This window comes from Crotalus tigris, unplaced genomic scaffold (genome assembly GCF_016545835.1).
Source record: "Crotalus tigris isolate CLP2741 ecotype Arizona unplaced genomic scaffold, ASM1654583v1 scf7180000023654.2194447, whole genome shotgun sequence".
Lineage (NCBI taxonomy): Eukaryota > Metazoa > Chordata > Lepidosauria > Squamata > Viperidae > Crotalus > Crotalus tigris.
The window spans coordinates 2,143,151-2,162,482 of NW_024100101.1; the positions used below are offsets into that span (position 1 = coordinate 2,143,151).

At 37.9% G+C, this 19,332-nt stretch overlaps 1 protein-coding gene across 7 annotated transcripts; it reads left to right on the forward strand.

The window, feature by feature from the left end:
- Nucleotides 1-55: 55 nt before the first annotated feature.
- On the forward strand, nucleotides 56-19,058 carry LOC120297652. Of its 7 annotated transcripts, none has more exons than XM_039320516.1 (6): nucleotides 56-227; nucleotides 8,248-8,412; nucleotides 10,197-10,396; nucleotides 12,134-12,247; nucleotides 15,807-15,895; nucleotides 18,638-19,058. In XM_039320516.1, the coding sequence occupies exons 2-6, from the start codon at nucleotides 8,399-8,401 to the stop codon at nucleotides 18,824-18,826; spliced, it is 606 nt and encodes a 201-aa protein (XP_039176450.1). In that variant the 5' UTR covers nucleotides 56-227; nucleotides 8,248-8,398; the 3' UTR covers nucleotides 18,827-19,058. The 7 variants fall into 7 exon arrangements, with proteins under 7 accessions (XP_039176450.1, XP_039176451.1, XP_039176454.1 ...); XM_039320517.1 differs by lacking the exon at nucleotides 56-227 and adding an exon at nucleotides 7,013-7,150; XM_039320520.1 differs by lacking the exon at nucleotides 56-227 and having other exon boundaries at nucleotides 7,162-8,412; nucleotides 18,613-19,058.
- Nucleotides 19,059-19,332: the final 274 nt, after the last annotated feature.

A 19,332-nucleotide genomic window follows, 5' to 3' on the forward strand; every position in this document is an offset into this window, starting at 1 on the left:
GCGCTCTCCCAAAGCCTCCTCTCCTCCCCATCCTCATTCCGGGCTCGCGCCGGGGTTGGGCCTGACGGCGCCCTCTGCTGCAGACCTCGCGGACGAGGCTGTTCAGCCGAGCGGCGGGAACGCCAAGGCTCTGCGCGGGTCCGAGAGGTTTTCTGCGCGCCCGAGAGACTTTGGGGAAAACGGGAGAAGCGTCCCGGGACTCCCTGTTGTAAAGGAGCAGGAATCGGGTAGGTGGCTCTGGTGTGAAGCTTGGGTTGAAATTACCCGTGATTTCCTTTCACCCCTCCGATTCCCCTCTGGATGCATCTAGTGCCTGGATCTCTACTGATACCAGTTTTCTTTTCTCTTTTTTTTTCAGGTTAATTTCCCCCCTTTCCAATACAGGCAGTCCTCGACTTACAATAGTTCATTTAGTGACCATTCAAAGTTACAACGGCACTGAAAAGATAAGATAACCTTTATTGTCATTTTTTTTACTGTGGACACATTGGCACACATTAAAAATGAAATTTGGTTGCTTGCTCTAAAAGTATACACATACATAGCACACATTTAAACATGCTATATACAACATATGTATAAATCTACACCCTTACATATAAATAACATAAATATCATTTTTATATTAATGTTTTATTGATTTTCTAATTTTACATTTAGTACTTAAAAAGCAACGTGGCGGCTGAGTTAATAATTCAATGACATACAAGTATCTTTAGTACAAGTCTCAAACTACCACATTAAATATTTCCTCTCTTTTCCCCTTAGTATTTACTGTCTCATGTTTAAACTAATACAATTCTTATTATAGCAATTAAATAAAAATAACATTCTTACATTTATCAATAATTTTTATATATATCCTGGTTATTTTAACATTCAGCCTTTATAAATAATCAATATCCTAATTAGTTTTCCCTAATTTTTAGTTTATCATTAATATTTAAATTTAACATTTTAATATTTATAATTTCCAAGTTTTAAGTAACCAAAGTTCCCTTTATCACAGTTCATCGTAAAGTCTAATATTCAGGATACACATCTTATCTATTTGAATATATTCTATTTCTCACCATCTTACGTAATTTAATTAATAATACAGTATAACATTCTTATTTTCTATTAATTTCCAAATGTCTTAAATTTAGTAACCAAAATTTCTCTTGTTTCAACATCAAATACTTCCTCTTTTTCTCTTAATGTCTACTATCTCATATTTAAGCTAATACAGTTCTTATTACATCAGCTAAGTAAAAACATATTTATTACATTTATCAATAGATGTTTAGCTTATATATATCTTAATTACTTTTACATTCAACCTTTATAAACAAATCAATATTCAAATTTAATTTTTAATATTTATACTTCCAGGTTTTAAATGACCAAAGTTTTCTTTATCTCAGTTCATAACAAAATCTAGTGTTCAAAGTACACATATTTGAGTATATTCTATTTTAATCCTTACTAACTAGTCAAAACCCCAGTTTTCTTCAGCCTTATTCTAGCTTTCTTTCTTTGCCAACTCGCCTTCCATATCCGTGCTTTTAAGTCATCAAATAGATCTCCCTCTGTTATTATACATATTGTTTGAGATAAAAGAGGCCATCCAGTCGCCAGTTTTTTGGAAGGGCTAACAAATCATCTCTTTATTTTTCTATCTCAATGTAGTTGTCCTGAAATGTTTATCTTCCCTTCGGTCTGTTCTTCTTGATTTTCAGGTTTCTTCTGGTTTGTATAGAAAATCTTTTCCATTTTCAGTGTTGTCAGTCCCTTTTCTGGGTTTTCCGTTAACTGTGTTTGTTGATCAGTTGAATCTTCTATCATAGTATTTAATTGTTCCACTTCTTCTATTATATTCTATGTAGTTGATTCTTTAGTTGTAATCAAAGTTTGGGTTCGTATATCTAGGCTGACATCTTGTTCTTTTCTGAGGCTCATTTCATCAGTAGCTGTAAGAATAGTTTCATAAATTGCTTTCAACATAAAGAGAATCTGTTCCTGATCTTCATCCATTTTCTCTCTTAGTGGTGTGTTAAATTAACAGCTTTACAATCAGAGAGTGAAAACGCTTATGTGCCATGTCCTGGATGGAAGGGAGGGATGGAAGGGAGGGAACTGCCAATGATCTTTTCAGCCATCCTCATCACTCTCTCCATTGCCTTCCTGTCTGAAGCAGTGATGCTTCTAAACCAGACTGTGATGCTGCATGACAGGATGCCCTCAGTGGTCCCCCTGTAGAAAGTGGTAAGGACAGGGGAAAGAAGATATGCTTTTCTCATACGATGCAGAAAATGCAGGTGCTGCTGTACCCGCTTCACCAGTGTCTCACTGTTGAGCAACCAAGCCAGCCTACTCGTTAACTGCACATCCAGAAATTTGATGCTGGTAACTATTTCCACAGGTGAATCATTAATGCACAGAGAAGTGTGGCTGTGCCTGCCTTTTCTGAAATCGACAATGATCTCTTTGGTTTTTCCAATGTTTAAAACTAGGCTGTTTTTCTTACACCAGTTCACCAAACCCTCAATCTCCTTGAGGTAAGCACCCTCATTGTCATCGTGAATAAGACCCACTACTGTTGTATCATCTGCAAACTTCACAATATGGTTGGTGGCAAACCTAGCACAGCAGTCATGGGTCAATGGGGTGAACCGCAGCGGTCTTAGGATGCAGCCCTGAGGAGAACCTGTGCTCAAGAAAATGGTGTTAGAAATACTTGTTTCAACTCGCACACACTGGGGCATGTTAGTACGAAAATCAAGAATCCAGTTGCACAAAGGAGTGTTTAAGCCTAAAAGGCCCAGTTTGTCTACTACAGTGGTTCTCAACCACTGTAGTAGTTGGGGTCAAACGACCATTTCACGGGGGTCGCCAAACCACGCTGTCCGCCATTTTTTTTCCTTTTCCCTAGCTGTCCGACTCCCTCTTATTGGTGGCCACACCCACTTGGGGGTCACCACAACATGGGGAACTGTATTATGGGATCACGGCATTAGAAAGGTTGAGAATCACTGGTCTACTAGATGCTGGGGAATGATTGTATTAAATGCCGAACTGAAGTCGACAAACAACAAACGCACATGAATATTTCTTTCCTCTAAGTGCCCCAAGCTCAAATGAAGAACAGAAGAAATAGCATCCTCTGTAGAGCGATTTGGTCGGTAAGCAAACTGAAGCAGGTCAAATGCTGGTGGGAGGCTAGATCCAATACTGTCCTTTATCAGCCTCTCAAAGCATTTCATAATGATGGATGTGTAACCGGACAGTAGTCAATGAGACCTGTAATTGTGGACTTTTTTGGCACTGGCAAAATGATGGCTGTCTTAAAACACAATGGGACAACTGCAGTGAGAGATTGAAAATATCTATAAGAACACAAGCCAGCTCATCAGCACATTCCCTAAGAACCCAGCCAGGGATATTATCTGGGCCTGCTACATTTCAAATGTTAATTTTCCACAGAGTTTTCCAGACAGAGGTAACATCAAAGCTTAGCACTTGCTCATCAGGATGGGGCACAGCTTTCCTAGCAGGAATGCCAAAAAATATATTCAGCTCGTTTACGAAGATTGTGTCATCTTTATATCTTGATGGAGCCACCTTATAATCTATAATGACCTGGATCCCTTGCCACATGCACCTGGTGTTAGTTGGGTCCTAAAAAAAGTTCTGAATTTTCTGACAGTGGGCTGGCTTTGCACCTTTTATGGCACTTTTCAAATTAGCTCTGGCTGTTCTAAATGCCAGCATATCGCCAGATTTAAAAGCCATGGTTTTTCATTTGTCCTCACAACAATGCTTTTAAGATCACAGACATCCTCTATGCACTTTTGAATATATGCAGACACCGTGATGGCATACTCCTCAACATTTATATGTTGGTTTATCAGTTGCTGCTTCTTTAAACATGCCCCAATCTGTGCACTCAAAGCAGTCTTGTAATGCTTCTGTAGCTTCCTCTGCCCAAACCCTCACTTGCTTTACTGTAGGTTTCACTCTGAATAATAAAGGTTTATATGCTGGATTAAGCAGCACTGAGAGATGGTCAGAGGGGCCCAGGTGAAGGCAGGGGATAGCTCTGAATGCATTCTTGATGTTAGAATAAGCAGGATCCAGTGTCTTCTTTCCTCTGGTTGCAAAGTCCACATATTGATGGAAATGGGGAAGAGTAGCTTTCAAATCAACTTGGTTAAAGTCACCCATTACAATAAACGCACCCTCTGAGTAACTAGTTTGTAAGTCACTAATGGTGTGATAGAGAACATTCAAGGCCTCTTCTCTGTTTGCATCAGGGGGAATATACACAGCTATGATAATGATAACAGAAAATTCCCTAGGCAGATACAAGGGTCTGCATTTGATGGTCAAAAGCTCCACATCAGAGGAGCACAGATGTGAAATCACCTTGGCATTATTACACCATCTGTCATTTATATAAAAACAGACACCCCCTCCCCGGGATTTGCCACTAAGAGCAAAACTCCGGTCCAGCCGAAATGTTGAAAATCCCATTAAGCTAATAGCACTATCTGGGACAGAGGGCTTTAACCAAGTTTCTGTTGCAATGATGTCCCAGCAGTTTCTCACCTCCCAGTTTGTTGTTAAAGCTAGCCTCAAGTAATCCATTTTTGGCTCTAATGAGTGAGTATTTGCAAACAAAATAGATGGAAGTGACACTCTGTATGGTTTATCTTTTAGCCTAGATGTTAGGCCTCCACATTTGCCACGTTTCTTCTTTCGGGCACACCGTCCCCTCCTCTTCTGAAGATGGTCAGGACGGGAAGGAAACTTCCCAGCTGCAATGGCTCCCAGCCCTCTGCCACCCAAAATGCTGCCTTCGCAGCCCAAAACGCTGAGCACGATTCTGACATGACTGGTTTTTTTTACAGTTGTGACCTTGTAGCATCCGATTGATCATGTGATCAAAATTCAGATGCTTGGCAACTGACTCATTTATGACCATTGCTGTGTCCCAAGGTCATGGGATCACCTTTTGTGACCTTCTGACAAGCGAAATTAATGGGGATGCTAAATGCATTTAACAGCCAGGTTACTAATTTATCAACTGCAGTGATTCACTTAACAATTGTGGCAAGAAAGGTCATAAAATGGGGCAAGACTCACTTAACAACAGAAATTTTGGGCTCAGTTGTCTTCGTAAGTTGAGGACTGCCTGTAATGCCAAGAAATAATCTAGGTAAGTCACTGCAATTTCAATGAAGTCTTTGAAACTTTGCATGAGGGTTGGCTAGCCTTTTATCCTGGGATGAATGACGGGCATTATCCTCCTGACCGACTTACAGAAACGCTCTGGGAAGTAGAATTGCCCAGTCCTGCAAACAGAAAGTTGGATTTAGCTAGAATAGATCATAATTCCCTCCCCCAGGAGAGCAGGTTTCAATGGCTGAAGCTACAGTTTCTCTGGGATGGTCACTTGCATTCCTGGGTTTTGAAAAAATATCCCACACTTTCTGTTTTTACCTGCATGAGCTTGCTGATTTGCATCACTTTTAGCTTAACTGCAGCCTACTTAAATGGTAATTATAATAACGGATGGATGGATGGATTACATTTATGGATGGATGTACAAGGGCATACAAATTTAGTAAATTAATAAGACGGATGGATCATGTGCCATCAAGTCCTGGTTGACTCTTAGTAACCATATGGATGGATTTCCTCCATGACATCTGTCCTTAATGGTCTTCTAATATGTCTCCATCACCGTAACTGAATCCATCCACCTATTGCTGATCAGCCTCTTCTTTTCTTTCTTTCCCCTTTTCCAGCATTAGAGCCTTCTCCAGAGAGCTGGGTTGTCACGTAAGGGGTTTCAAAGTAGGAACATTTTGTACCTGGTGATTTGTGCCTTGCTTGAAAATTCTGGGTTGATTTGTTTGATGATCCATTGGTTTGCTTTCTTGGTTCTCCTTTGTTTTCTCAGGAGTCTTCTCCAACACCAAAGTTCAAAATAATAAAGTTTTCGTATCCAAGTCCAGTAATAACAAAAGATAAATGTAAATACTAAATCCCAGGAGGTAGGAATTAGAAGGGATCCTATAGTTCATCTAATTCCCTCCCCCCTCTGTGCCTCATTTTATTGTACAGCTTATATTATAGAATGTCATACAGAAACACACATAGTGAAAACACAGAAAAATCGTTCACACAATACTGTATCATACAAAATCAATACATTTACGTATGTATTGTTTTCTCATGGTTTGATCATGCTTCCTGGAAAAAAAAAGTCAATTTTAGTCTGTTTCTTATTCTTTTTATGAAGGTAAGTGAAGAAATCACTCAGCATATCTAGGCATTTTTCCACTGCAAATGACTATCTGCAATTTCTGGGTCCTCCTCACTTAATTCTTCTGCTTCATCAGTTGCTTTCAGCACTTTTCCTCTGGGTTGTACCTCAGTCAATACTGATTGGAAAATTGCTTCTGGGTCAGGGATAGGGTTGGGGTTTTGCATTTTAGCAATGACCCACTGCAGAAGCTGGGCTTGGTAGTGAATTTTGAATATTTTGATTATGCCTTGGTCAAGAGATTGAATATTTGATGTAGTGTTTGGAGGCAAAAATTTAAGTTTCATATTTTTAAGATGGTTCACCTGGGGATGGCTTAGGACAGTTGTCCACTACAAGGAGAATAGATTGTTTCTTCTTTTTCATTTTTCGATCAATACTCAAATAGGTCATCCATTCAGATTTGTTAGATTTCCAGGTGATGGGAAAATCTTTGGGCTGTAGGTCCTTGAATGAGTGGCTTTGCCGATTTATCAATCACCAAAAGTTTTAGCTTCTCTCCGGTCAAGCTAGCACATAGCAAAACTGAAACATTTTTTAGAAAGTTTTCCACTCTTAACATTTGTCACCCCTCATAACAAGGCTTCTGTCAGGCATCGCCTTGAAAAAGAGTCCACACTCAGCAACATTAAAGATGTCATCTTTACTGCCGAATCAAAGTCAAAAATATTGTATTCTTTGATATTCTTCTTGAAAAAATTCATTGCTACCAATTTCACTTTCTTGCTCTTGGTGCAGATTAGACTCAACTGGTCAGGTTGCAGAGAGCAAATGAATACCATGTTTCAAGGTCCAGGTGGTCAAGATACAACTTACAGAGGTGGTCAGTAAAGAGAGGTTGGTTTGTGTACATATAGTGTATGTATGGTCTGTGAAAATTAGGACAACTTAGGGAGATGGTCAATGTAGGGAGATGGTCAACTATGATGGTTTTACTGTAGTTTTTTCCCCATGCCATCACTCTGCTGAACACTTAATTCCTACAGCACTGTCTCATTTCTCCTCTGTCTAATCTTCTAGTCTTTCTTATTATCTTCTCCTATTGGAGAATATTTATCCATTGTTGTTTGTAATTTATGATTAATGATTGTAACTGTGATTTATAACCTATGACCTATTACTTGCTGTTTATATGTACAATGTGAACTTCTGCACCGGAGACAAATTCCTTGTGTGTCCAATCACACTTGGCCAATAAAGAATTCTGTTCTATCCTGTTCTTAATAAACATAGCATGCAAAAACAAAGCTGGAATTTCAACCCTTCATGGATAGAAGGCACCAATTTTGCTGAGTGTGTCATGAGATAATTGCATTATTTTAATAAGGGAAATGCTGGACTTGCAAAGCTGATGTGTACAAGCAACCTCTACCATGACATGCATTTTTGTGGTTTTAATGATTATGGCATTAAAAATAACAAACACAATAATTTCTTCCCTTTTGTTCATCTAGATTATAATTTAATTATTAGATTTTTATCCCACCCTTAATTATTTTATAAATAACTCAAAGCAGCAAATATGCCTCACATTCCTTCTTCCTCCTATTTTCCCCAGAACAACACTTTGGGAGAAGGATTGAGCTGAGACAGAGTGACTGGCCCAAAATCACCCAGCCGGCTTTTGTGCCTAAGGCAGGATTAGAACCCACTTCTCCTGGTTTAAACACTTTCTAAAAGTACAGCTGAAAAGAATTTGAATTATAAAGCAGCACTAGACAAAACAGTTATTTGAACTTGTTAAAAAGCACCACCATAAGCCTCTTTGTACTCTCTTTCATTCCTTCTATCTATTCAGCAGTTTATTTGAGTCTTATATTCAATATGTAAGTTGGGCGTAGGTGTGTGTATACGGGGTGTATGTGTACGTACATTTGTGATATGTGTGTGTATCATCATTCGTCATCATTTTAGCCATTGTCTCTCCACTCCAGGATGAAGTGAAACGTCTTCAAAGAAAAAAGCACTTTTGGGACCACCATACCTGGATAACCGAGAATCTCCATAGATATTCAGCTTCATAAAATCAGCTCTTCAATAAGAATTCAGATGACGGATTCAGATCCTCAGTCGCATATTCTATGAATGTGTCTGAAGAGGTATTGATTTTATCCAGAACCTTTTTTAGTCTGCTCTTTAACCCAAAAGCTTTCAAGAGCACCTAGCAAGGACTATAATTGGACCTGCAATCTAAAAAAAAAATGACGAATAAGGAAAAACAAATAGAAACATGAGTGTCCATGGGGGTGGGGGCTAACCAAGATGGCCACAAGTATGCAATCAAAAACCCACTCCTTTTTTTTAATCTTCCTCACAAAACATCAAAAGTAAGCAAGACTTTGATCTCATGATTGTGGCCACCATCTTGCTTTTTGGACCACTCAGACACTCCCAAATCAGAAAGAAAGAGGGGAGAAGATAATAAGGTGCTTTTCCTTTTAATAACCATTCTGATATCTAGGAGAAATAGGTCAGATAGCCTGATGGACTGCTGTTTAGTGACAGAGGAGAAAGGAACCAAACGTATTTTGTTAACCAGCAGATCTTACTTTTATTTATTTTTCCATCTTCTGTGATTTCATAGATTTGTAATATGGGACACTTTTATAACAGGAGCTTTAACAAAAACAGATATTAATAGGAATGCTTCCATGCAATCCATTTGCCACATCAGAGCTTCCAAAGACAAAGACAACTTACAGCACTCATTCTCCAGAAATAGGATATTTATTCCCTATTGGCCTTTTCCCCTCCCCCCCCCCCAAATCTTAACCCCAAAGATTTGCTCCTTTTCAAACAAAAGAAGCTGTGTAATAACTTCATTTCCAAGCCAGGTCACGCTGAGCTGTGCATTCTTTACAAACCAGTGCAATGTTTTTATTGTCCTGTTCTCTGCTTCTGAAACCAAATCTACAGAACCAATATCAGGCAGATATAATGCTTCAATGATTCCTTACAAAGCTACCTGTTTGACTTTTGCTTATATTGTCAATTACTTTAATGTTGCGGAAATAGCAAAGGACCAAGAACAGTTTTGCAAATCTTCAAAATATGATTTCAGTGGTAAATAAGTTCATCAATCAAAACGGTAGAAGTATCATGAGCTGTCATTTTTTGGAGCTGATAGCATTATGTGTCTCAGGTTCCAGCTTTGTGCAACTAGAATTACCCATAAAACCACAGCAAACTTTTGTGATTTTAAATCTTTATTGCAAATACACAGAAGCGTTCAGACCGCTCATTTTCCTACAACATTTAAATAATCTCCAGTCCTTTTCTCTAGGTAAGTACAAGTTTCAGAAATAAAACCTTTGTCAGGGGGGAGGATGAGAGAAGTAAAAATAATTCAGTTAATTTTCTAGAGGGGAAATTCTATCAGCCTGTCTGAATTCCACGGCATTGAAATGAATAAGTAATAACATTAATAACATGACATAATAAGTTACTTATAAAGTAATAAAGGCAGTATTAAAATTGAATAAATTAATGAATGAAAAGGGTCTGATTAGGAACAATTTCATTTTTTTTTCAAAATTGATTTCAAAGAGAAAAAACAGAAATGCATTAAATATTTGATTAAAGTCAAGGTTTATGGGGCTTAAAGATGGCTGAATCATGCTGATTTTATATGTTTATATACTTTTCAGTTCAGAATGCGGTAGCCCTGAAGACTATATCTTTAGTCAATACAATTTCACTTTAAGACCAACAGTCGGCAACCCATAAACCACACAAACTTGGAAGAAGCCCATAAAGATTGCCAATGTCAATGTGGGTTGTTGCTAAACCTCAGCAACAATCATTCGGCTTAGAGAAACTGAAATTTAGACTTCTGTTGGATCATAGAATATAACAACCTTGTTATTATTTGTTTTAATTCAAGAACTGAGGCTATGGTGACCGAAAGTGAAATAGAGAAGAATCCATTTACTGACAATATTACCCTCTTAGCCGAAAAGCTGAAACAAATCTCCTTGGATTGTCCTGGCCAGTTCAATATTCACTCGTTGAAGATCTCTTCTCAATTTGGTTGTCTCAGACAGCATTCTTTGACCAACTCTCACCAAGTAATCCATATCCAAAGTAAGTATTTCAAAGTACCCCCATCTTATGCACATCTGCCTCAAACTTTGGGTATATTTTTGTTCTCTGAATTTTATAATATAGCTGTAACTTAATAGAAAAACACCTAAGGGGCAGCATGTAGCTCATCTTGTTTGGGCTTGGAAGCTAAGCACAGAGTGATTTGGTTAGCACTTGAGTGGGAGACAGATGTGGAATACCAGGACGGTTAGACTAAAATGGAAAATCAAAATATTTCCTCTAGGAAAGCAGAGGCAGACCACCTCTGTACTATTTCCGGGAAAACCTGAAATCACCAAAAGTTAAGCACAACTTGAGGAGCACGTAATTTAAAAAAGAAAGTAAATAATAATTATACAATGTTGCAACACTTTTGAAAAATTGTGTATTGACAAGGCACTTTTAATTGGAACAAAGTGGGATAAAGTGTTTTTTTTTTGTTTTTTTGTTGTTGTTTTTTGTTTTTGTTTTTTTAAATAAATCTACACCAGTGTTTCCACATGTTGCAGCTTCTGAGGAAGAATGTTAGGCTAGTAAGCAGTGGAGGCCTAGAGAAATGGAGAAGGACTCAAGGCCCTCCTTTATCTACTTGTTCCCTCTAAACATGGGGGCATGCCAGAATCCTCTTTCTGAAAAGTCTCAAATTGGGGAAAACCCTCAGACTCAACTTTACAAATATATGCTTGCAATTCACAATTGGGGGAGAAATTAGAAAAGGTGGAGAGAGGATGGTACAGGAGGGGCTGTTTTAAGGATAGCAAAATTTAAATAATCATTTTTTGTTTTTTTATTCTTCACCAATGCTTCTATCTGTACCACCATAGAGAATACCTCAAGTAGTCCTTGAAAATTGAAGCTCTGTGCCAAACAATGGACTGCAGATTTTTCTAGAATCGATCATGCATGATTCTGAACGTCACCACAATAACAACAAAAAAAATCAGAAGTTTGGTGGCACCTTTTCTAATTAAAAAAAATTATGAAAAGACATAAGCTTTTGGTAGTCGCAGTTCCATGCCTTTTCATAAAATTTGCTAGGAGGAAAGAGTGCTATCATACTTTTGATTTTTTGCCATTATACACCAACACAGCTCTCCTCTGACACAAGGAAGCTAGATTTCCCGGACACATTAAGAGAATTTTATCTATCTTGACATGTAACCTGCCTCTGGATAACCAAACAATTTTTATGAAAGCTTATGCCTTTTCATAACATTTGTTAGATGAAAAGTGTATTACCAGATTCTTTCTGTAAAATCTCAAAGCAAATCTGGAGGGTTACAGAATTTGAAACGGATTCAAGGGTTACAGAATTTGAAACAGAGAAGGTTATGCATACAATAAATGTTGAAAGGATTATCTGGATCTTATTGGATTTGTTTCAAAAGTAAATTCAGGTCTTTTGTCCCAAGTTGTTGAGCTGCAACTTGTGTTAGCCTCAACTAACAACAAGCATCTTTCTCTCATGAATTAAACAAACAACGCACAAATGCAGGGCAAGAATTTCTGTGTCACACCTAACTATAGCTTTGCTTACAGTCACTATTTGTCAGTAATTCTTTCTCTTATATCTTTAACCATTTCCCTCTTTCTTCTCCTCCCTTCTTTCCCCTATACTGATTGGTATACATATAAGATTATCAGATGAAGCAACCTATAATCCCTGGAATTTTATGCAATTTTAAATCCACAACACTCTTTGACATTTTGTTTAGAGACATATTTTTTATTTTGCAGGTTTGAATTATGCTCCTGAACGGTCAGAGAAGACAATGATAAAAATTCAGATGCCTGGAATCCAAATGCCAATTGGTGATCCACTGCCTATTCCAATCCCCAAGCTTTCAATAGGTTAGTATGGAAACATTTATGCTGTATTTAGGGATGGGGTATAATCTGACTACCACCCCCAATAATGGGCAATCCAACACATCTAGAATAACACAGTAATCAGGGTGCTCTGATTGGGACTGGCTTATGTGGATCTGGGATCCAGCTTCTGCTTAAGCACTGGCTTGGACTAGGAGACCTTGAAGGGGGGTCTATGACAATTCGCCATGGCCAACTCGACACAGCCAACTCGCTGTGGGATAACTTGCCATGGCCAACTTTCACGGGAGAATTCGCTATGGGACAAGAGTTACACTAATATCAAAGAAATAGTGGGACAGAATCATTTTTTTAAAAAGGATGCAAAAGAAGGGACAATATGAAATGTGAATGACAAAAATTAAAATATTTTTTCATTTATTTTAAATAGTTAAACTGAAATGTTAAATTGTCCCATGGTGAGTTGACTGTGACAAGTTGTCCTGCAGCAAGGTGGCCATGGTGAAATGGCCATGGTGAGTAGGCCGTAGTGAGTTGGCTGCGGCAAGTTGTCCCATTCCAACTCAGTTATTCTGTTATTTTTCAAACCACTCCCATTATTTCTTCACTAAAAAATGTAAATTAGAAATAATAGTTGACAACTGCTAAGGATTGTATTCTGTGCCACCACAACTCCTTTCTGCTCCTTTCCTCTCTCTACCCAGTTATATCACTATATAGTGGTTTGCAGGAATCTCTGTCAGCTGTCTACACTATAAATACATTAGGAATGTAATTAAAACAGATTTGTTAAAACAAAATTTGGCAAAGTAACAAACAACATGCCATATGTGATCCACAACACCTGTTTTGCAGTCTCAAGATCGTATCACCTACATGCAGAGGCAAATTGCCACATTTTGCCAACATAATTCCTCTATTTTGTTTTGTTGGTTTGTTTTTCTTTATCATTCAAGAATTTTTAAATCATTCTAGGCCCCCATCCCAAGACTGAACTACTAACCATTTCTCCTGTGGCCTTTGAACTTGACCAGTTAATTTATCTTCCAAATTGCTCAGATAGGAGAATATTGCCCGTTCACGTGCTAAATAGGCAACATACCTGTCATGTGTTGAAAGCTAACAGCCTTTATGACAGATTTACATATTTCAGATATGTTTCATGTATTTGAATCAATGTAAGAACAGTAGTAAAACCTTTAATTTTTATTGTCTATCCAATCATCCAACTGTTCAGCACTTGATTGAGATGCATAGGTCTAATTTCTAGATGGGTCTCATCTATCTAGAGATTCAGTGGAGTATATTATTTGAAGTGCTAGATTGGAGTGGAGAAGCCCAGATTCTTATTCTCCCTTAGGCAAGGAAGCTCATGGATTGGCTTTGGGTCAAGCACTCTCTCTTAGTCCCAAATCAGCATTAAGCTCTGCAAAAAGCCAAGCTGGGGAAAACAACAACATTGCCTCACCATGCATTTAAGACTGTCAACTAAGCAAGCCTATGCAAAAAGAGTGGACCTTATAACAAAGGACACAACAGTAGATTGTGTGTGTGTGTGTGTGTGTGTGCACGTGCGCGCGTATCCTAAGAAGTCAGTTATGTTGGAAAAGGTGGAAAGAAGAAGAAGAAGACAAGCAGCAACAAGATGGATGACTGGACTACATCTATATTGGAAGGCCTGAGGGACAAGGTTAGGGACCGATCCTTCTCCAAGAGTGCAGTATATGTTATTGACTTGATGACACATAAAGAATCAACTGTCTGTGTGCGTGTGTTTCATTCATTCCAGGAGACTGCTTCTTGTAAATTCACCAGTCTATAAGAATTTCAATTATAATTCTGGCTCTCCCTTAGAAGACTATATCTTAAGTAATGCACGTTTGCAACTAACATAGATGATGATGATGATGATGATGATGATTGATGATGATATCCATTCAGTCGTGTCTGACTCTTGACAATTCTCTGGGCCAGGTCTCTCCATGTCTTCTGATCTTGCACTAGTTCTTTGAGTTTTTCTATGCTCTGGCTGGTGTCAGCTTTGATGGTGTCCAACCACCGTGTTCTTGGGCAACCTGGTTTCCTTTTAGCGCTAACTCTTCCAAGCATAATTGCTTTCTCCAGTAAGTTCCCCCGCATGACATGGCTAAAATCAGTGAGATACAGTTTTCTGATTATATTTCCCAATTTTAAATGAATTATGGGTCATTCCATGTCAAGTGGTCTGATTTCAAAAAAGTGCCCTGTTCGACCATCACGGATTTTGATGAAATTTTGTGTGAACATGCACACATGTCCCCAATGAATATTGGTAAAGTGTTACGTTTGCCGATGCAATACTTGCGGAGATATAGTCATTTGTTTGACCCCACACTGCAGCCTTCTACAGTATGACTCTGAGATTCCAGCAACTTTGAGACATAATATCTCCGGCAATATTTTGTTGAGAGAAACAAAACCTGGCCATCTTGTACAACTTTTTGTGCTCTATAAAACAAAATAATAAACACATTCTCATGAGCAATCTCCATCTAGATAATTTGGAGCAAAGTTGGCCAAAAATATTGTGGCTCAAAAAAAAGTTTAAAGTTTGGCTTTTTATATCTCTGGAAGGAAAGGTATGATAAACATGAAACTTTGCATGTAATAACTTAGCAACACAAGCTTTTTAAATATAAAATTTCATTCTCCTACTGCTTTACAATAGTTTACAAATTGAGCATAAATTTGATGTTTTTTGTAAAAACACCAAAATAGGGTATTTTCAGTCTGCTTTTACAAAAAAAGACCTTCTGGAGACTCTGTTAAATCATTCTCATTAGAAAGAGAATATTTCAACCCCCCTAAAAAAGTAGGGTTGGTTTTTCATTGCTGACGTATAAAGCCCTAAAAATAGGGACAAAGTTGAGGAAATTGCTATGGCAACTTCACATGTATTCTATTATTTTTTTGTCTTGTTTGTTTTATATAAACATCATTACTATTATTATATTGCGTTGGTCCACGGTAACATTGTCACTACCAGTTCAGGCACTTGAACCAGCAACCCCATCGCCATAGGGGGCACGCCCAATAGCCGTGCAACACCAGCCACGGGTGGGTTTCTTGGTTCAGGATCCCAAGCCTGCAGTTTGGAAAGCATATTTTCGGCCAACTTTGCTCCAGATTTCATCAAAATCCATGATGGTCGAGCAGGGACCCCCAGACCATTTGACATGGAATGACCCTTATGGAAAACAGTTAATTCTATAGATCAACAGCCCCCAACCATTTGGGCACCGCGGACCAATTCTGTAAGGAGCGTTTTTTCCGTGGACCAGGGGACCGTGGTTTCATGCAGTGCCTGCAACCTGCACATGCACGGATGGGGCTTCACTTGTTTGTGCAACCCAATTTCTGACAGGCTGTGGACCCGTGCCAGTCAGTGGACCAGGGTTGGGGACCCCTGCTATAGGTGACTAATATAATATTCGAGAGTCTTTTTTCTAAAGACCCCAGAAGATGTTTGCCAAAAGATTTCTTTTGTACTTCTGATGTTTATCCATTACTGATTACTCATTCTTTCTTTGCTTCTCACAAGGTCCTTTGTCAGACATATCAAGAGAAAAATGCAAGCAGTCTGCCATAAGATCTAAAGGTGCTACTATTGAGTCAGAGAAGAAAGAAGCAGTAAGTTTCATTAAATGTAATTTAATGTCATTAAATGTCATTAAAAACTCCACTTTACTAAGGAGTGGCATCAACCTCTGAGTGTGAGGGAAGGAAACCAATTCAGTGAGAAGTAACTATACTGAAGCTTGAACTATTTGTACAGGAGATAGTTTCAGGGTATACTAATTGTGTCAATTGCCTGCCTCCAGATATTTTGCAATTACAATGCTTAGACTTTTTTTGTTAGCTATCAACCTTGAAAATTATAGTTCATACAACTCTGGAGGGCACCAAGTTTGGAGGGTTAGAAGGTTGGTATAATATATTATTAGCTGAAGCCAGTGCGTCTTAAGCTGCTAGGTGTGCAACTACAAATAGCTCCAAAATTCAAAGATTAGAGTCTTCAAAACAAGTTCTTGAATTTTGCTTGTATGAGGATAAGGTTGCTAATGAAAGTGAGGACAGTGTGTTAAAGCAAAGAAAGATAAATTAAGCGATTTCCAGTCTTCTAGCCATCTAACTTCCTGGTAAAGCTGAAATTATTCTTAGTGAAAGAATTAAATTAGAGTGTAGTAGCAGCTTTTCTAACTAATGAATTCTGTTAGAAGTCTTTTGTTAGCTACGGCTCACTTCACCAAATGCATATGAATGGTTAAATCAATGTAGGATTTAAAGGAAGGGGGTGATGTACAGAGTGGAAAAGGGGTGTGTGTGCAGGTGCAGGTTATGCATGAAGCAAATGACAGGTCAATATGATTGTAATGAGTTAAAAACCTATTGTGTTGGTTAAGACTTTCTGAATAGCCTGGAACATTTTGAATATGTGAATTAGGCAGTTTCTCACTCTAATATTGGTATAGTTCTATTGTGTAAAATGGGCATCTGTTATGAAATCTCCTGGGAAGGTAAAATGTTTTGATTTTAATCTTTTTTTGCTTCTGATGTCAAATATATCGATTAATTCTTTTGTGAAAAGTTTGTCCCATTTTTCATAGAATTGGGGGGGGGCATACTGGCAGATCATGGCATGTATCCCATTGGAGGAGCAGCACGTGAAGGTCTTTTCTACACTGCTTAATGCTACACAAATAACTTTCTCATCAAGGCCAGGTTCATTTGTCTCTTTATTTCTAACATGTTAAGAGTACTTTCACCAAACTTTAATTTTTCAAAAACTACTGTTCCCTTTAACTGTTTTAAGAGATTCAATTCTTCTTAACTTTTTTGCTGAAAATTTAGATTTTTTTTCTTTTTCCAGAAACAATGCTAACTCACTGAGTGTATTTTTTTTTATTTTGTTGCTCAGAAAATCTCTCTATAGCTGTAAAATATTTACATCTGATAATGATTAAGAAAGTGAGGCTTTTGCAAATCTTACCGCCATATAAGCTGTATTACAGCTGTCAGCTTGTTTGAAATCCTTCAATCCCTAACTTTATGACTCCTGCAGTCTTTTCATGATGAGTAGCTGCTTGAAGTGCAGATGGGCAATCCCACTATCTCTCTTTGTCTGGAGAGACTGTGTAAACCAGAATTCACAACTAGGCTATCAAAATTACTTTGCAATGCCATTTCTGCTCCTTCAGGGATATCTAATCTAGTACATGAGGGGCAAGATAAGAAGTAACAGATGTAAGCTTACAAAGAGAGACCAAACCTAGAATTAAGGAGAAATTTCTTGTCAGTGAGAACAATTAATCAATGGAATGCTTTGCCTCCAGAGGTTGTGGGTGCTCCATCACTGGAAGTTTCTAAGAAGAGATTGGAGAGCTATTTGTCCAAAATGGTACAGGGTCTCCTGCTTGAGCAGGTGGTGGATTAGGAGACCTCCAAGGTTCCTTTCAATTCTGTATTCTGTACTCAAAAGCCAGTCCAAAAATCTCTTATATTTTTGAATTTATATTTTGAAACTATATTTATATTTTGAAACCATACCAGATATAAGAATGTTGGATCAGAAAAAGGATTACATAGTTGGGCACAATAGTTAATATTTTAATGATTAATATGGACATGTTATTGACAATATATTAGTGGACAGAAGAGTTTGAAATAACGGTTAGGTTGAGAGTAAGAGTGAAAAAACTGGAAAGAATTTGTTACATCAAAAGAGGAAATTATGTGCCAAAATTAATTGTCAAATATGTGGAGAACCTGTTACAGCCAGCTCAATTCACCTCTGTCTTATAAATTGCAAATATCTACTAGCAACCAAAGCTTTCTCTTGAAGACTAATCAGTTGAGGAAACTGTGGACATTTTCTCATCAATTGTCCATCACCAGTAGATGGCTCACAAACCTCCTTTATACATAAAGAACAACAACCCAAAAAGCCATTGTAGATGTATTGGCATGAAGGGGAAAATCCAACATTTCTGGAAGCTATATCTTTAGTAAGCCAATTGAGGATTTTGTAATGTTGACCTACTGTACAAAGTTGCAACACTTAACTTATATTAAATCCATGCTGATTACTGCAATGCTGATATTTACACAGCCAGATTTTTCTGCAAACAGCCCTATGGGAGCATGTTTTTTCAAAAGAGCACAAAATTTCATAGTTGTGCCAGTGATGATAGAACAACAGTGGTGACAGAGAATGCAGAAATCTTTCTCAGCATGAATCCTGGGTGGGAATTATGAGATTTATAGGTCAACGTATCTGGAGATGGCTGGAATGAAATCCATGAAATGCTAAAAAAACTCATACAGTACTGTATTATTTTGTTCTTCTGTTTCTATTTTATGTTCTTTCTGTTGTCATGTTACCACTCACTGGATCTGAAGGCAGAAAAATCTTGGAGAGAAACACAGATCTTGGAAGAAACTGGACATCTCAATCTTCCTGCCTCCCAATTATTCCATTGTATGTTCAGAAACATTGCTAAAAATGAAGGCAGAGATGCTACCTTCTCTTTCCAGAATCGACTAATCTCAAGCAAAGCATAAGCACAAGAGTAGCCACCTTTTATTGCCCTGCTAACTTACAAGCCACCATCTATGATGTAGGTTTAGCATTCTTTCGTGTGCAGAAGATCTGAAAAAGCCAGATTATGTAGCTGGAGTGTAAGAAATTAAGCTAGATATACTAAAAAATTAGATCAGATACATAAAATCTATTAGGCATTACTGAGAAGTAAGATGTGCTGTGTAAGCAATAAAAAGTAATATTGCAATCAAATACTTTGTGGCTCTTTTATTTCAAACAAAACGTATTTGCTTCATCTGGCAGTTTGGTGCCATCCAAATTTATGGATCTACAGGTCCCAAAATTGCTCTAGCCTCAATGGCTGGGAATTTTGGAAGTTGTCCTCTTAATGCAATCGAGAGTGTCAAATTGAGAATTACTGGAATAATAAATTGTTCAGTTTCATACATTTTGAGGGAGAGGAGTTATCAAACATTAATAAAGCATATTAAATACTTAATAAGAGATGTTGCCACAGTGAATTCTG